The sequence below is a fragment of the Nyctereutes procyonoides genome, unplaced genomic scaffold (assembly GCF_905146905.1).
Source record: "Nyctereutes procyonoides isolate TBG_1078 unplaced genomic scaffold, NYPRO_anot_genome, whole genome shotgun sequence".
NCBI classification, from domain to species: domain Eukaryota; kingdom Metazoa; phylum Chordata; class Mammalia; order Carnivora; family Canidae; genus Nyctereutes; species Nyctereutes procyonoides.
Genome location: NW_026575125.1, coordinates 58,708,935 through 58,727,561, shown reverse-complemented (window position 1 = coordinate 58,727,561; position 18,627 = coordinate 58,708,935). Strand labels below are relative to the sequence as shown.

The following is an 18,627-nucleotide window of genomic DNA, read 5'->3' as shown; positions in this document are numbered from 1 at the left end:
AGTGAACTATGTTTTCCTACTTGCAATTTATTATTCAACATTTTACATTTATGTGTGTGAGTGTGTGTGTGTGTTTGTATACACACACATTCATTCCAAAACATTGTTTTTACCCAAATTGGTTCAAGAAAGTTTTTCCTTGTCCATTGGAAATGACAAATGTAGTACGTATTTTTTTTAAAGATTTATTTATTTATTTATTTATTTATTTATTTATTTATTTATTTATTTATTTATGAGAGACACAGAGACATAGGCAGGGGTGAGAAGCAGGCTCCCTGTAAGGAGCCCGATGTGGGACTCAGTCCCGGATCTTGGGATCACACCCTGAGCTGAAGGCAAATGCTCAACTGCTGAGCCACCCAGGCGTCCCTGTAGTATGTATTAAAGATGATTTTAGAAAGGTTTTCTAAACAGATGCTTGTATTAAGTTTAAAGAACTACCCTTTATTCTGAAACTGTTTCCTAATTTGTGGAGGGTGTGTTAAAATAGTCTTTATTTTATAAAATGATGAAAATGAACAGTATTTGGCTTTAAATTTTTAATTTTGGCAAAGTGAAAAGTTGACAGCCCTATATTATTATCCATTTTAAAAAGTTTACTGTGTACAATCCAAGTCAGCGAACCACTGATACAGAAGTGTAATAACAACACTTTATAACTCAACTCCAGTAAGATTTATATTGGAGTGATCTAATCTTCACTTTATTGAAACACAAATCAGATTAAAAAAAACCCTCAAGAAAGCAAAATCATCAGTTGTTTCATTTAGCACTTGCTAACACTCTGTGTTATATAAATATTTCGGATCTGTCTCATTAGGGAAGAAAGTACCAAAAGGCCAATAATAAGTACTTAAGAAGTGATTACCTATTTTACTTCAGTCTGTTTTGGTGCCTTTGCTATATATCTTTGAATAAAACTAGTAATAAGGAGTTTCAAATCCAAAAATAACAAGTGCAAAACTATAATTCCAGCTGCAAATTTTTGACTGAGCTAGAGAGTTAATCTTGATTGTAGAGTGGTTGTTTATCCCGTAAGAGTTATTGTTATTTCATGCAAAACTGAGAATCATGCTACCTTCCTTTTGAACCTTTCTGTAAGGTATTCTGTGACTTACAAATTTATATCACAAAGATACTGCAGGTGCAAAACACCTCATTGTATACAAAAGCCGCATGATTGCTTTTATCTTTTATTTTCAGATGTTTTCCTTAGGGTAAACATGGAAATTTATTAGGAATATATTTTATTTTAACATAATATGGCATTAAAGAAGTATTTTTTCATACTTTTAGTAGTAGATTTTTCTATTAACAAATTGGTCTTTGAGGAACATCTTGAGAAATTTCTTGAGAAATTTTGGTATGAGTGAGGCTATTGCACTGACTACTTTTTTTGGAAAGTGAAAACTCATTTATGTTGTTTTGTGTTCTTTTACCATGTATATAATTAATAGCACTCATGCCCCTTATCTGCCCTAGTTTGAATATTATTAGGGATTTCTGATTGCTTCAATACTTAGTATATGGTATTTGCTTTCATTTCATTAACAGAATTTATGAAGTAAATTGAAATTTAAGTGCCAAAAATATTATCCTCCAGTTTGAGGCACTGTTTCATAAGAAAGTGGTTTATTACACGTTGATTTTCTAAGAGTATGTTTTGCTGTCGAATAATATTCTCATGTGGAGTTTTGTCTTGGAATGCCATTTGTCTGAATAAGTTGATTAATTGTTGTGGGCTTGTCTGATATTATAGTTGGATGATGGCAGCAGCATAAATATAGGATTGGAAGATTATGCAGCATCCAATTGCAATTGTTCAAAATAGTGGAAATGTCCCTCAGATTTTTAAATATATCGCAGAACTATTTATAATTGGAAAAACAATAAGTGCTAAGAGATTTTCAAAAGTTTTGTTTGGTAGCTTAGGTTAAAACATGGTTTTGGTAGTCTTTTAATGACAGTATAAAATCTTTTTACATGTTTATTTCTATTTCGATACTGAGAATTTTTTTTTGAATTTGTTACACTTCACCACCAAATATATAGTTTTTTTTTTTACTGTCTTTTTACTCAAGAATTGCCAAGAAGATGCTTTTAGAAGAAATTAAAGCCAATCTTTCCTCAGATGAGGATGGATCTTCAGATGATGAACCAGAAGAAGGGAAAAAAAGAACTGGAAAACACAGTGAAGAAAACCCAGGAGATGAAGGTCAGCTCCAAAGAGAAGTACAGAATGTCATAACTTGATTGCTTGACCAGTTCAGTCTTTGAGGACTATGAAATTTCATAATATATGCATTTGGAGTTTAATAAAACATTTAGAACCTTACCATTACCTTACTCCTTTTGAGTGGTAATAATTGTACATGTTTTGTTAGTTATTGCCAATAAACAGATGATTTTTAAAGCAAAATAATTTTTACCTTTTAAAAAATCTACAAGTGTCTATTGGTGATATTTAATTAATAAATATGAAGGGTTTACTGATTTATTTTCTCCATTTAGGAACAAAAAATCAAGTCAGTTATGAATCAGATTCAGATTCTGAAGAATCTAAGAAGCCAAGATACAGACATAGGCTTTTGAGGCACAAACTCACTGTGAGTGATGGAGAATCTGGAGAAGAAAAAAAGATGAAGCCTAAAGAGCACAAAGAAGCCAAAGGCAGAAATAGAAGGAAAGGTAAGACATTTTAATTCTGAGTGTAAAGAACATAGCATATTTTTTTTAAAGGTAAGAAGGGAGAGAGAAAGAGGAGGGCAAAGGGAAAAGGAGAAAGAAAACCCCAAGTAGGCTCCATGCTCAGCAATGAGCCCGATGTGGGGCTTGATCTCATGACCCTGGGATTATGACCTGAGCTGAAATCAAGAGTCAAACACTTAACTGACTGAGCTACGCAGGTGCCCCAGTAATACACTGGTTTTATAACTAATTATAGTAATGAAATTTAAATATATCTGAACCACCTGTATTGAGTATCAGCACACTGGTAAAAGCTATTCTCTTACATGGGAGTGAAATAAGAACTTAGAGAAGAGAACCCAGAAATTTGAGAGATGACACAAGGAATATTGATTGCCTGTAACTGCAGGAAGAAATAATGCTTTCCTAAGGAAGAATAGAAGATGTAATTAATTTGGATAGATTTATTATATGCAAAGCTTGTACGTAGTCAATTTGAATTTTCATTACATTAAAAGTCTGAATCCTTCTGCATTGAGTGCTTGCATATTTCTAGCGTCATGGTAAATATTGAGAATATAAAAATGAATAAGGAAATCATTGTCTTCTGTGATGGTTTTCAGCCTGGTTACACATCTGGACTACTTTGGGGATTTTGAAATATACATATGACAAGACTCCATCCCAAGCCAATTATAGCATAATTGGTGGTGGTGAGACCTAGGTATCTGCATATTTTATAAAGCATCTCTGATATGTAGCCAGAGTTTGGTGTCAGTAGTTTAGTAAGAATTTTTGACATTAATATTACATGAAATTATAGCACTATGAGAGATGTTTTTTATGATAGAGGTGTTGTATAATGTGGCACAAAGGAAGATTCACAACCCGAGCTGAAGGCAGATGCTCAAGCACTGAGCCACTTGGATGTCCCTCAGGTTTTAATTTCAGTCCCCAATCTCCCTGCTGTTGTTTCCTTTTCAGAGTGCTTAGGTCATTTCTTTATGTATTCTCTTCATAGTTTCTAGTTGTTATAAATGGTAGAAGAGTCTGTATTTGCCCTTACTCCATCTTGGCCAGCCTACTTTGCTTCTTTTGAATAACCAGAATTCTTTTTATTTTATTCACTTTTGGTAATAATGAATTTATTTTACTGATGGTTAAGTTCTTTTGTTAATTCATATACAGTTAATACTTATATTTTAATATAGAACCATAGTTTTATAACTGTAGTTGGAATACATTTGAATTATTTTTATAAATATTATTTGAGTTATTAACTGGTCTAAGCTATATGATGTGCGGTATCCACAAATGTATATGCTATGGATATTCTCATAGTGATTCATGTTTTAAATATGATGGTATTGACAAAATAAATGAATTGCATTTCTCTTGGAAAATATTTAATAACTTAAATTTTTTTTATTTAAGTAAGCAGTGAAGATTCTGAAGATTCTGATTTCCAAGAATCAGGAGTTAGTGAAGAAGTTAGTGAATCCGAAGATGAACAACGGCCCAGAACAAGGTAAGTATTGTATCACAGTTTCAAAAATTGTAGGAATCTTTTCTTTTTAAAGATTTTATTTATTTATTCATGAGAGACACAGAGAGAGAGAAGCAGAGACATAGGCAGAGGGAGAAGCAGGCTCCATGCAGGGAGCTGGTTGTGCGACTTGATCCCAGGACCCCAGGATCATGCCCTGGGCCAAAGGCAGACGCTCAACCACTGAGCCAACCAGGCATCCCAAATTGTAGGAATTAATATGAATAACCATGCTTCAAGTTATCTGTAGAAAGGTTGCTGTTACTAACAAAGTAAAATATGTAATACTTTGATTTGAAACCAATTGTGAAAATTATTAATTTAAAAAGAGTTGAACATATAAACATTTCTGGTTGATTATGTTATAAACCAAGTGGGCTTTCAGTGTGCAAAAACACTCTTGCCTGTAATTTTTGGTTGTTATGGGAGGATGCTATAGTGTAGTAGATTAGAGATTCTGTAGACAAAACTACCTTCTGGCTTTGCTATTTGTTATTTGTATGAATACTCTGTGCTTCAGTGTCCTCGTCCTTAAATTGGGGGATTACAATAGTACTTACCTTATTGATTATTATGGGCATTGAATGGGCTTATAATATGCCTACTTGGCAAATAATAAATATCCCCTGAATGCTAATTACTAGTCTTGGTAGCATACTAGTATTATAGTATTTAAGATTTGTTTGTTCTCTTAATACACATAGCTACTGATGTAAATTAGTAGCTATTTAAAATTCTGCTTACTTTTTAGTATAGTATTTTAGATAATACTAACCATTCTAAGAATTTTTTATTTCCTCCAGAATATTGCACCTTGGCCTTTTGGCTAAAATCAAGTGTATTTTCCCCAGAACAATATTATCCATTTATAATTTATCGAATGGGCTGTTTGAATTTGTGTAAATGTGATATGTGTGTCTGCATAGGTGTCAATACTTGTAAATTTTAAAACATTTGAGATCTTTTTAGATTTATTACATACGAGGTTGTGCCTGAAGTATAGCAACATATTACATTAGGGAAATAATAGGATACAAAGAGAGTTTTAAAACTGAGAATTCACATAACACAAAACACACCATTTTAAAGTGTAGAATTCAGTGGTTTTTAGAGTATTCACAAAGTTTTTCAGCCACCACCACTATCTAGTTTGAGAACATTTTCATCACCATAGAAAGAAACCCTGTACCCATTTCCCATTCTTCCTGCCCTCCATTCCCTGGCAAAAGCTAATCTACTTTTTTTATGGATTTACCTTCTGGACATTTTATGTGATCAGTTTCATATAGTGTAAGTATTTTTTTAATGAATGGATTCTTTCAGTTTGCACAATGTTTTCAAACTTCATCCATGTTTAGCTTTAGTACTTTTATCTTTAAAATTCTTTTTAGATGACCGTAAAATACACGTGACATAAACTTCACTATCTTACCCATTAAGTGTATATTTCAGTAGTGTAAAGTATATTCACATTGTTCTGAAACTAGTCTCTTAGCTTTTTAAATCTTGATAAACTCTTCACATAAAACAATAACTCCCCTTTCCCCCATATCCTCAAGCAACTACCATTCTACCTTGTTCTGTCTCTGTGAATTTGACTCTTGTCAAACCTTATATAAGTGGAATCATATAGTATCTGTTATATTGTTGTGGCTGGCTTATTTCACTTAGTACAATAGCCTCAAGTGTCATCTATGTTGTAACATGTATCACGGTATCCTTCCTTTTTAAGGCTAAATAATGTACCACCATGTGCATTTACCACATTTTGTTTATCTTTTCATACATCATTCAACAATTGTCTTACTTGTACCCTTTGCTATTGTGAATAATGCTGCTGTGAACGTGAGTGTACAAATATCTCTTCAGTCCCTGCTTTCAGTTCTTTTGGTTTTATACAGCCAGGAGTAGAATTGCTGGATCATATTTGATAGTTCTAAGTTTAACTTTTGAGGAACAGCCACATTGTTTTTTGTAGTAGCTGTACCATTTTACATTCTTACCAACAGCATATAAAGATTCTACTCTCTATATATCCTCACAAACACTTGTTCTTTTCTGTTATTTTGGGGGGGGGGGTTGGGAGGGGAAACTAACCATCCTAATGATTGTGAGGTCATTGTGGTTTTAATACGTATTTTCCATAATGGTTAGTGATGTTGAGCCTCTTTTCATGTGGTTTTGTGTGCTCTGGGTTAGATGAGACAGAATTCTGTCCCTTGGTCATCTGCCAGAAAAGCCAGAACGTTGGGAGCAAGGACCTGTGAATTGGGCAGGTTCCTGCTGACCTCACTGAACTGAGCAGGAAAGTGGGTACAGCAAGTATGAGTAGAGATGCTACAAAATATCCAACCATTTTAAGTGTGACTCTTGGTTAGGGTGTTCACTTGGTTGCTAAAGATTCTTAACTGATTTATAGAGTTCTCATAAAGTTAGTTTTTAGCATATGTTGTTTATTTTGGCTTTCTGTGGGAGAAAAAGAGCCTGGAGTTTACTAGTTGCCATCTTTCCTGTGGTCACCTGATTATTTTATTACTTTTAACGGCTGAATAATATTCCATTGTATAGATAATAACACATTTTATTTATCCATTCATCATCTGTTGATAGACATTTTTTGGCTATAATGAATACTGCTGTGAACATTTGTATATTATTTTTGCATAGTCATATGTTTTCTTTTTTTTTTGTCATATGTTTTCATATTAATTCATAGGAATATACCTATTAATGGAATTGCTGGGTCACATTGTGCTCAGCTTTCTAAGGGAACCATCAAATTGTTTTGCATACTGGCCTGGCCCATCATTTTACATTTCCACCAGCAATGCACCAGAGTTCTAATTTCTGCACATCTTCACAAACATTTACTATTTCTGATTTTTTTGATGATAGCCAAACTAGTGGGCATGTGGTAGCATCTCATTGTGATTTTGATATACTTTTCCCAAATGATTATTAATGTTGAACATTTTTGCATGTGTTAACTAGCCATTTGTATGGCTAGTGTTAACTAGCCACCTCTATCTAAATTCTTTTACTAATTTTTAATTGTGTTGTCTTATTATTGATTCACAACAGTGCTTTATATGCTGGATATAAGACCCATATCAGAATCCATTGCCTAATCCAAAGTCATAAGGATTTATGGCTCTTCATTGATGAATTTTATAGCTTTATCTATTATATGTAGGACTTTGATCATTTTTACCCTATAATCTTTATGAAATTTTATGAAAATAAGCTTCTAGGTTTGTATGTTTAGATGGTTTTCAGTATTTTCTAGTATAAATACTTTTCATAAAAATATTTGTAGGGGCGGCGCAGTCAGTTAAGTGTCCAACTCTCGGTTTCAGCTCAGTTCCTGATCTCAGGGTTGTGAGATTGAGCCCCACATTGGGCTCCATACACAGGGCAGAGTCTACTTGGGACTCTCTGTCTTCCTCTGCTCTTTTCTTCTGAAATAAATAAATCTTAAAAAATATTTGTATACTCATACATCTAGAGATATAGAAATATTTTTATTAGGCATTGTTATATATACACACATGTGGGTATATTGAGACACTTGTTAGATTACTTCACTCAGTAAATTACTGAAATAACACTGTTGAGTCCAAATTGTATAATTTTAAGACTTTTGTCATGCATATTTTCATCTTTTTTCCTAAGTTTTTAAAAAAATATTAATTCATGAAAGAGAGAGAGAGAGCGATTGAGAGAGAGAGAGAGAGACATAGGCAGAGGGAGAAGCAAGCTCCTTGCAGGGAGCCCGATGTGAGACTCGATCCTGGATCCTGGAATCATACCTTGAGTCGAAGGCAGACACTCAACCACTGAGACACCCAGGCATCACTTTCCCTAAGTTTTTATTTAAATTCCAGTTAATATGCAGCGTAACATTAGTTTGAGATGTAGAATTTAATGATTCATCACTTACATATAATAACCAGTGCTCATCATAACAAATGCTTTCCTTAATACCCATTACCCATTTAACCAATTCTCCCGCCCACCTCCCCTCCAGTAACTGTCAGTCTGTTATCTATAGGCCAGAGTCTGTTTTCTGGTTTGCCTCTCTCTTTATTCTCCCTATGTTCATCTGTTTTGTTTCTTAAATTCCACATATGAGTGAAATTATATTTGTCTTTCTCTGACTGACTTATTTCGCTGAGCATAATACTGTAGCTCCAACCATGTCATTGCAAATGGCAAGATTTCATTCTTTTTGATGACTATTATTCCTTCACATGTATGTAAATGTACATACAAACACCAAATCTTTATCCATTCATCAGACAAGGAACATTTGGGTTCTTTACATAATTTGGCTATTATTGATAATGCTGCAATAAACTACAGGGTGCATGTATCCTTTCAAATTGGTATTTTTGTATCCTTTGGGTAAATACCTAGTAGTGCAAATGCTGGATCATAGGGTAGCTCTGTTTTCAACTTTTTGAGGACCCTCCATACTCTTCTCCAGAATGGCTGCACCTACCAGAATGGCTCTTCTCCAGAATGGTTAGCATTCCTACCAACAATGTAAGACAGTTTGCCTTTCTTCACATCCTTGCAAATACCTCTATTTTCCTGTGTTGTTAATGTTAGCCATTCTGACTAGTGTGAGGTGATATCTCATTGTAGATTTGTGTATTTTGCTGATGATGAGTCATGTTGATTATTTTTTCATTTGTCTAAGGCCATGTGTATGTCTTCTTTGGAAAAATGTCTTTTTGTCTCTTCTGCCCATTTTTTAACTAGATTATTTGGTTTTTTGGTTGTTGAGTTTTATACATTCTTTAATATATTTTGGATACTAACCTTTATCAGATGCCATTTACATATATCTTCTCCCATTCCTAAGGTTGCCTTTTAGTACTGTTGTTGGTTTCTTTCACTGTGCAGAAATTTTTTATCTTGATGAAATCCCAATATTTTATTTTTGTTTTTGTTTCCCTTTCCTCAGGGTACATATCTAGTAAGAAGTTGCTATGGCCAATGGCAAGGTTACTGCCTGAGTTATCCTCTCCTGTCTGATATTTAGGTCTTTAATCCACTTTGAATTTGTTTTTGTGCATGGTATAAGAAAGTGGTATAGTTTCATTCTTCTACATGTTGCTGTCCAGTTTTCCCAAAATCATTTGTTGAAGAGACTTTTTTTCCATTGGACATTTGTTCGTGCTTTGTTGAAGGTGAGCTGACCATATACTTGTAGGTCCATTTCTGGTTTTTTTATTCTATTCCATTGATCTTTGTTTCTGTTTTTGTGCTAGTACCATACTGTCTTGATTACTACAGCTTTGTAATACAGCTTGATGTCTGGAATCATGATGCCTCCAGCTTTGCTTCTCTTTTTCAGGATTGCTTGGGCTGTTCAGGGACTTTAGTGGTTCCATACAAATTTTAGGATTGTTTTAGCTCTGTGAAAACTGCTGGTGGTATTTTGGTAGGGATTCCATTAAATGTGTAGTTTGCTTTAGGTAGTATAGACATTTAAGAATGTTTATTCTTTGCATCCATGAGCATTGAATGTTTTTCCATTTCTTTTTGACATCTTCGATTTCTTTCCTCAGTGTTATACTTATCAGAGTTCAGGTCTTTTACATCTTTGGTTACATTCATTCCTAGGTATCTACTATTTTTAGTTTGGTTGTAATGGAATTGACTCCGTGATTATTCTTTCTCCCTCTTCATACTGTTTGTGTAGAAATGCGAAGAATTCTGTATGGTGATTTTGTATCCCAAGACTTTATTCAAGTTGCATATCAGTTCTAGCAAGTTTTTGGTGGAGTTTTTCAGTTTTTCTCTATAGAGTATCATGTTATCTACAGATAGTGCAATTTTCACCTCTTTTTGTTGATTTGGATGTCTTCATTCTTTTTGTTGTCTGATTGCTGAGGCTAGGACTTCCAGTATAGTTTTAAATACCAGCAGTGAGAGTGGACGTCCATGTTTTGTTCCTGACTATAGAGGATAAGCTCTCAGTTTTTTTTCTCGCTGAAGATGATATTAGATGTAATTTTTTCTTTTGTGGTTGATTTTGGGTATTTATATAAGTATTTTTTTTCTAATTGTTTTTGTTGAAGTTTGATTTGCCACCATATAGTATAATACCCAGTGTTCCTTCTATCCCTACACTCTGAAGAGTTTTGATCAGAAATGGATGCTGTATTTTGTCAAATGCTTTTTCTTCATCTATTGAGAGGATCTTATGGTTCTTGTTTTGTCTCTTGTTGATGTGATCTATCATGTTGATTATTTAACAAGTGTTGAACCATCCTTTCATCCCGAAGATAAAGCCCACTTGGTCATGATGAATAATCCTCTTCATGTAGTGTTGGATCCTATTGGCTAGTATCTTGTTGAGAATTTTTGCATCTGTGTTCATCAGGGATATTGGTCTGTAATTCCCCTTTTAGGTGGGGTCTTTGGTTTTGGAATCAAGGTGATGCTGGCCTCATAGAACGAGTTTGGAAGTATTCTGTTCCTTTCTGTCCTTCGGAGCAGCTTTAGTATAATAGGTATTATTTCTTCTTTAAACGTTTGATAGAATTCCCCTGGGAAGCCATCTGACCCTGGACTCTTGTGTCTTGGGAGGTTTTTGATGACTGCTTCAATTTCCTCACTGGTTATTGGCCTGTTCAGGTTTTCTCTTTTTTCCTGTTCCAGTTTTGGTAATTTGTGGTTTTCCAGAAGTGCATCCATTTCTTTTAGATTGCCTAATTTGTTGGCATATAGCTGCTCATAATACGTTTTTAAAATCATTTGTATTTCCTTGGTATTGGTTGTGATCTCTCTTGTTTCATTCATGATTCTATTAATTTGTGTCTTTTTTCTTTTTAATAAGGCTGGCTAAGGATTTATCTTTCTTATTAATTCTTTCAAAGAGCCAACTCCTGGTTTTGTTGATCTGTTCCACAGTTCTTTTGGTCTCTATTTCATTGAGTTCTGCTCGAATCTATTTTTTCTCTTCTTCTGCCTGGTGTAGGCTTACTGCTATCCTTTCTCCCAATTTGTTTAGGTGGGAGGTTAGCTTGTGTATTTGAGTTTTTTTTTCAAGGTTTTGAAGGAAGCTTGTTTTGTAATCTATTACCCTCTTAGAACTACTTTTGCTGCATCTCAAAGATTATGAACAGTTGTATCCTCATTTTCATTAGTTTCCATGAATCTTTTTAATTCTTCTTTGATTTCCTGGTTGACCCATTCATCTTTTAGTGGGATGCTCTTCAAGCTCCATGTGTTTGAGTTTCTTCCAAATGTCTTCTTGTGATTGAGTTCTATTTTCAAAGCACTGTGGTCCAAAAATATGCAGGGGAGAATCCCAATGTTTTGGTATCAGTTGAGACCTGATTTGTGACCCAGTATGTGGCCTATTCTGGAGAAAGTTCCCGTTCACTTGAGAAGAAGGTGTATTCAGTTGCGTTTGGATGGAAAGTTCTGTAAGTATATGTGAAATCCATCTGGTCCAGTGTATCATTTAAGGCCCTTGTTTCTTTGGTGGTGATGTGTTTAGAATATCTGTCATTTGCAGAGAGCGCTGTGTTGAAGTCTCCTACTATTTGTGTATTATTATCTAAGTATGTCTTTATTTTGGTTATTAATTGATTGATATACTTGGCAGCTCCCACATTAGGGGCATAAATATTTATGATCTTTAAGTCTTCTTGTTTAAATATCCTTTAAGTATGATATAGTGTCCCTTTTCATCTCTTATTACAGTCTTTGGGATAAACTTTATCTGATATGAGGATTGCTACCCCAACTTTCTTTTGAGGACCATTTGAATGGTAAATGGTTCCAGCCCTTCATTTTCAGGCTGGAGGTGTCCTTAGGTCTAAATTGAATTCTTGACGACGGTATATAGATGGGTCTTGCTTTTTTATCCATTATACCCTTCATCTTTTGATTGGGTCATTTAGCCCATTCATGTTTAGAGTAACTATTGAAATATTGAATTTAGTGTCATTGTATTATGTATTCAGCCCCTTTTCTGTGGATTGTTTCTTTGGACTCCCTCTTTCTTTTACAGGGTCCCCGCTAATATTTCTTTTATTTATTTATTTTTTTTTTTTAAATTTTTTTTTATTTATTTATGATAGTCACACACAGAGAGAGAGAGAGAGAGAGAGAGAGAGAGAGAGAGGCAGAGACATAGGCAGAGGGAGAGGGAGAAGCAGGCTCCATGCACCGGGAGCCGGACGTGGGATTCGATCCTGGGTCTCCAGGATCGGGCCCTGGGCCAAAGGCAGGCGCTAAACCGCTGCGCCACCCAGGGATCCCTAATATTTCTTTTAAAGCTGGTTTGGTGGTCACTTATTCTTTCAGTTTCTCCGTATCCTGGAAGCTCTTTTTCTCTTCTTCTATTCTGAATGAAAGACTTGCTGGATAAAGTATTCTTGGCTGCATATTCTTCTCATTGATTACCCTGTATATATCATGCCAGCCCCTTCTGGCCTTGCAGGTCTCTGGAGAGGTCTGCTGTTAATCTCATATTTCTTCCCATTTAAGAATCTCTTGTCTCGCACAAGTTCAAGAATTTTCTCTGTATCTTTGAAATTTGCAAGTTTCACTATTAAATGTTGAGGTGTTGTACGGTTTTTATTGATTTTTTGGGGGGGTCTTCTCTATCTCTTGGATCTGAATGCCTGTTTCTTTCCCATGATTTGGGAAGTTCTCAGCTATGATTTGTTTAAATATACTTTGTGGTCCCTCCTCTCTCTCTCAGCCTCTTCTGGAATCCCATTTAGATGTATATTCTTCCTTTTCAAGCTGTCATTTATTTCCCTAAGCCTTTCCTCATGTGCTCTTATTTGTTTTTGTCTTTTTTCCTAACCTTTCTTCCTTACCATCAACTTGTCTTCTATGTGACTCATTCTCTTTTCCACTTCATTAACCGTAGTAATTAGAACATCCAGTTTGGATTGCATCTCATTTAATCTGTTTTTAATTACAGCCTGATTAGATCTCAATTCTGAAGTAAAGAAGTTTCTGGAGTCCTTTATGTTTTTTTTTCCACAGCCACCAGGAATTTATAATTGTACTTCTGAATTGAATTTCTGACATTGTATTTATTTATTTATCTATCTATCTATTTATTTATTTATTTATTTATTCTGACATTGTATTTAAATCAAAGTTCTGTTACTGTGTGATAGAGAGTACTGTTTCCGTTTCTTTCTTTTGTGGTGAATTTTTCCTTCTAGTCATTTTGTCCAATATAGAGTATGTGTATGAGTGGGCTGAGTCAAAAATATCAACCAAGACCTTAGTAAAGTACACCCTAGATGATTTCAAAGAGGTCAGATACCAGAAAATAAAAAAGGAGAACAGAAGAAAATAAAATAATAGGACCACTAAAGTGAAAAATGTTAAAACAAAGTAGTAAAAATAAAAAGCCAAGAACCAAAAACATAGGAGAAGAAAAAAGAAAAATATTAAAAAAGGAAAGAAAAGAGGAAATAGAAGAAAAAGGGGGGGGATGGTGGTGGTGAGGAAGTGGTAGTGGAGAGAGAATGTAGTCTACCTGAGAGGTCTTAGAGGGTGATCCTTTCGGTTCTGATTGTATTTTGTTTTGTATGTTAGAAGATGCTCAATCCCAAATTTATATAAACCAGCAATACTTATATAAAGCTCCAACATTGACCACCAAAAGATAAAAGAGGGGAGCAGAATGGGAAGGAAGAGAGATTATAAGATCACAGAATGAACCATCATGGTATTCCACTTGTTTCTGGATGTATGTTGGTCGTGTGTTAGAAGGTACTAACTTCCACCATTGCAATTGAAAATGAGGGAGAAAAAACAAAAAACACAAAAACAAATATGCATATCTTGTATATCTAATTGAATACATTGAAGGGAATCTAGAAGTGAAAAATATGTCTAAGACAGGTAATTGTGGAAATATGGAAGTGAAAATGGAAAAAAAAACTTTGAAAATGAAGACCTAGTATAATATTGTAGTTAAGGTGAGAAAACAGGAAGAATATCGGAAATTTTCTTCTGATACAAAAATAGTTGTAATGGAAAAAAAAACCCCACAAAACCACACAAAACAGAAAGGATCCTGTTGTTGTATATAGTATTTTCCCTGAGTCCTGGAGCTTTCCAGTGCTGCTTGGTCAATAAACCTGCTCTTCCCTTGTTCTTCCAGCAGTTCTTCTGGGGGAGGGCTCTGTTGTGCTGATTCTCAGGTGTCTGTGCCTGGGTGGAGATGCCCTGTCCTTTGCCATATGCTGGGTTCAGTGTGAGCTTTCTATCCTGTGAGTCCTTTTTTCCCTAGAGGCCCCACCTCTTACAGGCACAAGGTGAAACAAAGAGGAAAAACAATGGCGGCAGCCAGATTTCTAGCTCTGGAGTTGAGCTCCCCAGGAGTAACTAACAGCAGTATCCCAGTTCTCACTGGCCTAGGTGCTCTTGGGGGCAGGTTCAGGTGCAGTTGCACTGATCTACATAGCCTGTAAGGCACCCAGTGGCAGGAAAGTTCTTGCTTTCCTGTGCCCTCCCACTTCTGCCTTTCCCAGGTGTAAAGAAGGATCGCTGGTTTTATCCACTTGGGCAGCTTGGAATCCGGGTCTTGTGCTGCTGTATCTGCACTCCCGCGTATGTCTTTCCATAAGGGAACGGGGTACAGCCATCTCCATCTGGAGCTGGTCCGCCTAAGCAACTCGCTTCTCCCAAAAGCCCCAGAGGGCTGCAGCTCTCCAGCCCTTTACCAACACTGGACCGTGGTTTGCAGTGAGCTTTCCCCCAGGTACTCCATCTCTTACAGTGACTCCGGGAATTTTGAGGCTTCACTACCCCTCCTGCTATTTTGCCCAATTTCCCTGCTAAACACTTTTCCATCAGGGAAAACTCCAGCGTGGATTTTAAAGTTCCTACATCTCCTGGGCTGGGCTTTCCTGCCCCTGAGGTTTTGATGCTCCACTTTAGCCCGGCTACTCCAGGTTCCTTTCTCCCACCTTATTCTTTTTAGATTTTTTTTTCGCCTTCCTACCTTGTTAGAAGTGAAAACTTTTCTCTCTGTAGCATTCTAGCTGTTCTCTCTTTAAATCTTAGGTTGAGTTCATAAGTGTACAGGATGTTTTGAAAGTTATCTAGGTAAGTTTTTGGGGCCAGGTGAGTTGAGGACCTGTACTCTTCTGCCATCTTACCCCTCCCTCTTAGATGTAGGTTTTTCATTTATGGCCTTTATAATATTCAAGTATGTTCCCTGTATCTCTACTTTGTGGAGGGTTTTTATCATGAGTGGATGCCGTAATTTGTCAAATGCTGTTTCTCCATCTATTTAGAGGATTATATAGTTCTTATCCTTTCTTTTATTAATGTGGTTTATCATGTTGATTTGTGAATATTGAATTGCCCTGGTAGACAAGGAATAATAAATTCCACTTGATCATGGTCATTGAATCTTTTAATGTACTGTTGAATTAGATTTGCTAGTAGTTTGTTGAGAATTTTTGCATCCATGGGTCATCAGGGATATTGGCCTACTTGTAATTCTCTCTTTTTTAGTGGAGCCTCTTTGGTTTTGATATCAGATTAATACTGGCCTCCTAGAATCAATTTGGTAGTTTTTCTTCCAGTTCTATATTTTGGAATGGTTTGAGAAGAATACATATTAACTCTTCCTTAAACATGGTAAAATTCCCCTGTCAAGCCATCTGCCCCAAGATTTTGTGTTTTGGGAGATTTTTGATTACTCATTCAATTTCTTTGGTGCTTATTGGTCTGTCCAAGTTTTCTCTTTCTTCCTGTTTCAGTTTTAATAGTTTATATGTTTCTAGGAATTTATCCCTTTCTTCCAGATTGCCCAGATTGTTGGCACAGAATATTTCATAACTTTCTCTTACAGTTGTATTTTCTGTGATCGTTATTTCTCCTCTCTCATTTGTGATTTTGTTTATTTGGATCCTTTCCCTTTTGTTTTCGATAAGTCTGGCTCGAGGTTTATAAATTTTGGGATGAATTTCTCTGTCTTGGCATTCGTCTAGGTCTTTTTCTTTGTGTTAGAAAAGCTTGTCACGTTTCTTGCTTCTGAGAGAAATGGCTTTATAAAAAAGAATCATATACTGTCCAGGGCCTGCTACTTCAGGAAGTACCTCTTATGTGTCTGTGCCTATGCTGAGGTGTGCCGTTTATGGGGATTGTCTCCTGCTGGTTCTTTTCTCCCCAAACATCCAATGCCACATCTCATAAATGCACTCTCCCAAGAGGGAACAATCTCTCCCAGTGCACTTTAGGCGATCCTCAGATCATGCCATCTGCCTGTGAGTTGCTTTCCTGTCTTCTAAGAGCAGGGCAGCACTTTCAAGTCTATTTCAGCCAAGCCCAGGGACCTTAAAACTCCAGTCTTTGAGCTCCCTGCTTCCAAAAACTCATGAAAATCAGCTCCTTTCATTTTCCCAGCCTATGGCTTTTGGGACTATCCTCTTTGCACATCCTTGTATGCTCTACCCTCTCTCACCTTTCTCTCTGACCAGGGCTCCCTCCCCTCTGCATCACCCATGATCCATTTCTCCCCTAAACCACCTGCACTTTATTCTTGGATGTGCCCTCTTCTCTCCCTCTAATTGTGCTGTTCGTCCTTTCAGTCTTCAGGTCTTTCCTTGGGTCTTCAGAACGATTTGATAATTATTTACCTGTGTTTGAGGGGCGATACAATCCCCTAGGGTCCTTTTACTATTCCGCTATGGTAACTCCCTTTTGTCATACCTATTTTCAAACTGTCTTATAAAAGTCATTTTTTTCCTTCCTGCAGCATAATATGTAATTAACCATTTTCTCACTTTTTCAACAATGAAATAGTGAGTAGTCTGTTGCATAGAACATGTATCTTAAGGAGTATTTTGGTCCATTTTTAGCTAATTTTTATATATTATGTTAGGGGTCCAACTTCATTCCTGTGCATGTAGATAACTAGTTGTCTCAGTACTACTTATTAAAAAGATGTTTTTTTTTTACCTCTTGCATTTTCTTGACATCCTTGTGGAAGATCAGTTGATCACAAATATAATGTTTTATTTCTGGACTCATATTTCTCTTTCATTGATCTGTATGTCTGTTATTTATGCCTGGAATGTGCTGTCTTGATATATGTAACTGTTTAGCAGCCTCTAAGCCCAGAAGTACTTTTTTGCCAACGGCTGTTGTTACTGTTTTCTTTTTTTAATATATGTGCACTTATATGAAGAAAATAGTATCTAGCCCTTATAATCTGCCTTTTTTTAAGGAATGGTGAATATTTTTCATTTGTATATTGGTTATTAATATTTCTAAAGACCCTCCATCCATCTTTAAAAAAATTTTAGAGAATGAGTGGGGGGAAGGGGAGAGGGAGAGAGAAAATTTAACGTAGACTCTACATGGTTCTGGATCCCATGACTCTGGGATCTTGACTTGAGCCTAAATCAAGAGTTGGACGCTTAACTGACTGAGCCACCTAGGTATCCTCATCCATCTTTTAATTGATGCTAAACCTCCCATCTGAAAAACTTAAAATGTTGATCATTGGATTAAAATTAAGGGTTATCAAGTGAAGATTTTTTTGCTTTTTGTTTTCCTTGTCTTTTTAAGGAATGTACTCAAAGGTAAATTAGCTGTAGAATAGTATGTAATTAATTTAAGGAAATTTGTCATAAGGTATTTCATTTTGCATTTTAAATGTTCTTTAGATCTGCAAAGAAAGCAGAATTGGAAGAGAATCAGCGGAGTTATAAACAGAAAAAGAAAAGGCGACGCATTAAGGTTCAAGAAGACTCATCCAGTGAAAACAAGGTAATGACGTTTATTATGTGCTTGAGTTACAACTACAGTAGAGTAGAAGTAAATATGTTACTACTTTTTCTGCATTCCATTCCTTAGTTTAACTTTGCTGGTTTATTTATATTTTAACACCTTTGTGGAAGGATTGACTTATTGAATGTATAAATATGCAAAAATAGTATGACACATTATTGATTTTTTTTCTGTTCCTTAACTAAATCTGATGGAAATTTTAAGTTGCTCTTATTCATTATTTTACACTCTTGGTGCTATAGAATTGATGAGAATTATTTTATTTTCTGAAGACATAAAACATTTTATTCCGAATAATGATTCATGTGTGAATAAATTTCTTTCAGAAATGATGCTAGCAAATTCATTTCATATATATGAATAAGATTATGTAAAGTAGAATTTCTCTGTAATGTTTCATTCTGACATGTTCTCCTTGTGGGGAGGGAAGATTCATTTTTTTAAACGATCCTTTTAACAATTTCTAAGTGTACATTTCAGGGGTCTTTATTAAATTCAAAATTTATTTATTTATTTATTTTAAATTCAAAATTTAAAACTCTGTACCAGACCCTTGTAAGCTCATCCAGTTTCTTTATTTATGAATTTGC

The 18,627-nt window shown here is 35.4% G+C and overlaps 1 protein-coding gene across 4 annotated transcripts in view; it reads left to right on the top strand.

Moving 5' to 3' along the window:
- ATRX (ATRX chromatin remodeler) overlaps positions 1-18,627 on the top strand; it is a 304,453-nt gene that overhangs the window by 123,761 nt on the left and 162,065 nt on the right. For all 4 annotated transcript variants that reach the window (XM_055337613.1, XM_055337612.1, XM_055337611.1 and 1 more), the window contains 4 exons: positions 2,085-2,218; positions 2,515-2,691; positions 4,126-4,219; positions 17,914-18,016. In XM_055337613.1, the coding sequence (XP_055193588.1) occupies positions 2,085-2,218; positions 2,515-2,691; positions 4,126-4,219; positions 17,914-18,016 (508 nt within the window). The remainder of the gene's footprint in view (positions 1-2,084; positions 2,219-2,514; positions 2,692-4,125; positions 4,220-17,913; positions 18,017-18,627) is intronic.